General features: G+C 38.4%; 1 protein-coding gene across 1 annotated transcript in view; it reads right to left on the bottom strand.

Annotated features, from left to right (window-relative positions):
* The window catches only part of STX2 (syntaxin 2), a 16,571-nt gene extending 16,285 nt beyond the window's left edge, over positions 1–286 (bottom strand). The window contains exon 1 of the mRNA XM_009639836.2: positions 281–286. Within this exon, the coding sequence (XP_009638131.2) occupies positions 281–286 (6 nt within the window). The remainder of the gene's footprint in view (positions 1–280) is intronic.
* Between the last annotated feature and the right edge of the window lie 1,348 nt (positions 287–1,634).

Raw genomic sequence — 1,634 nt, forward strand, 5'->3', positions numbered from 1 at the left:
CCTGTTTAAAAACCACAACGCATATGCTCTACCCTTCACACAATGATTTAGCCAAATAAAATACAATGGAACTATACTAATCAAACTGAAACAGCTCGGGAAATAGGCAAATGTTAATACATTATTTCTTCAGATTATTTATTCCTTTTCAAAGCAATCTTATCTATGTGCATACAAGGATCACTGTTCAAAGCATTTATACTAGCAAGGGAAAAATCACTTCATAAAAACACGATCTTTTTTGACATTTCAGATAAAGATGTAAGATGGAAGTTGCTACCGCCATGCGTTCCCTGTAGAAAAAGTTTTACAAAAGCCATCTCCCTCGAGTATGCAACTTTAAAAACTTCATGTGAACTACACACTTTTAAGTGATAAAACATAGATTGGACCTTCAATAACTTCTACCTTCATTTAATGTTTAAATATTTTCTTCTACTTAGAACAAAACTTCAAGTCTTTAAGCTATTTGTTAATTCTACAGGCAGTGAAAATTACTTTGATGAACATATGCACTTCAGCAATACTGGCCATTCTGTTTAAATTAGTAGCTTGCTGCAATACAGTAATGTTTTCACATGTCAAATACTAAAGCTGGCTTAAACCCCCCTCTGTACAGTTGCTTTAAAAACTTTTAAGAATATCTAAGGGGCTTTTGTTTGGTTTGAGTTTGTTGGGTTTTTTTAATAAAAAAAACCAAAAACCATACAACAGTCCGCTGCTGCTTCCCCACAGTCAGAAGGATATCCGCATGTTTAAGAGTGTGAATCAAAAAGCAAATTCAGATCACCGCTTGCTGCTTCTCTTTCTGGGAAGCATACACCATCACTGATATTTGGCACATATTCCTACAACCTGGACATGTTTAAAAATAGGAAAAGGAAAAAAGCGCACCCAAAAAAAATTAGACATTTCTTTGGCATGAGTCTGAAACATCTTTCCTGGTAAAGATACTGTAATGCAATCATGTGAAAACATTTCAGATGCCAATTCATCCTTTTAGAGAGGAAGACAAAGAGACTGTTAATTCCATCACTTACAGACAGACCTTCCAAAATGGTTTTTGTGATGCAGAAGATACAAACTTAATTTTAAAGTCAACAAGCCCCAAACCTGCATGCAGCTCAGCACAGGCCAACTTCTACGCATACATTGAGTCCTAGAACTATCACAGGAACTCCTGTGTATTTTCCATTTCCATTTCTTTTCAGGGGGGGAAAAAAAAAAAAAAAGTCAAATATCCTTTTATTTTAACCAAGCCATATCCTGTTGAAGACAGACATGCTGGTACCTCCCTCCAACTCTCTCTTCTTTTTTAGGATACTGTTTTCAAAGCACAAATAAGGGAAGGGAAAAGAGCTTATGAACATAGCCAGCTACCATTTTGTAAACACACGGAAAATAAAATCTGCAGATAGCTTGACTGACGCATTACTGGTTAAACAGCGCCCAAGCAGATAAATCTACCCCACTACATCACGGCCAGTTCGAAAACAAAATTATTATCCAGTTCATCTGTCATTCGAAACGCTAACGCGCCAGAGGTCAGGAGGAAGCGGGGGAAGGCTGAACTTTGCTGCCAGATCCCCAGGCCCCGACGCGCCGCCCCGGCTCTCGGGAGGAAGCCGCCCCCC

This window comes from Egretta garzetta, unplaced genomic scaffold (genome assembly GCF_000687185.1).
Source record: "Egretta garzetta isolate BGI_Z169 unplaced genomic scaffold, ASM68718v1 scaffold25, whole genome shotgun sequence".
Lineage (NCBI taxonomy): Eukaryota > Metazoa > Chordata > Aves > Pelecaniformes > Ardeidae > Egretta > Egretta garzetta.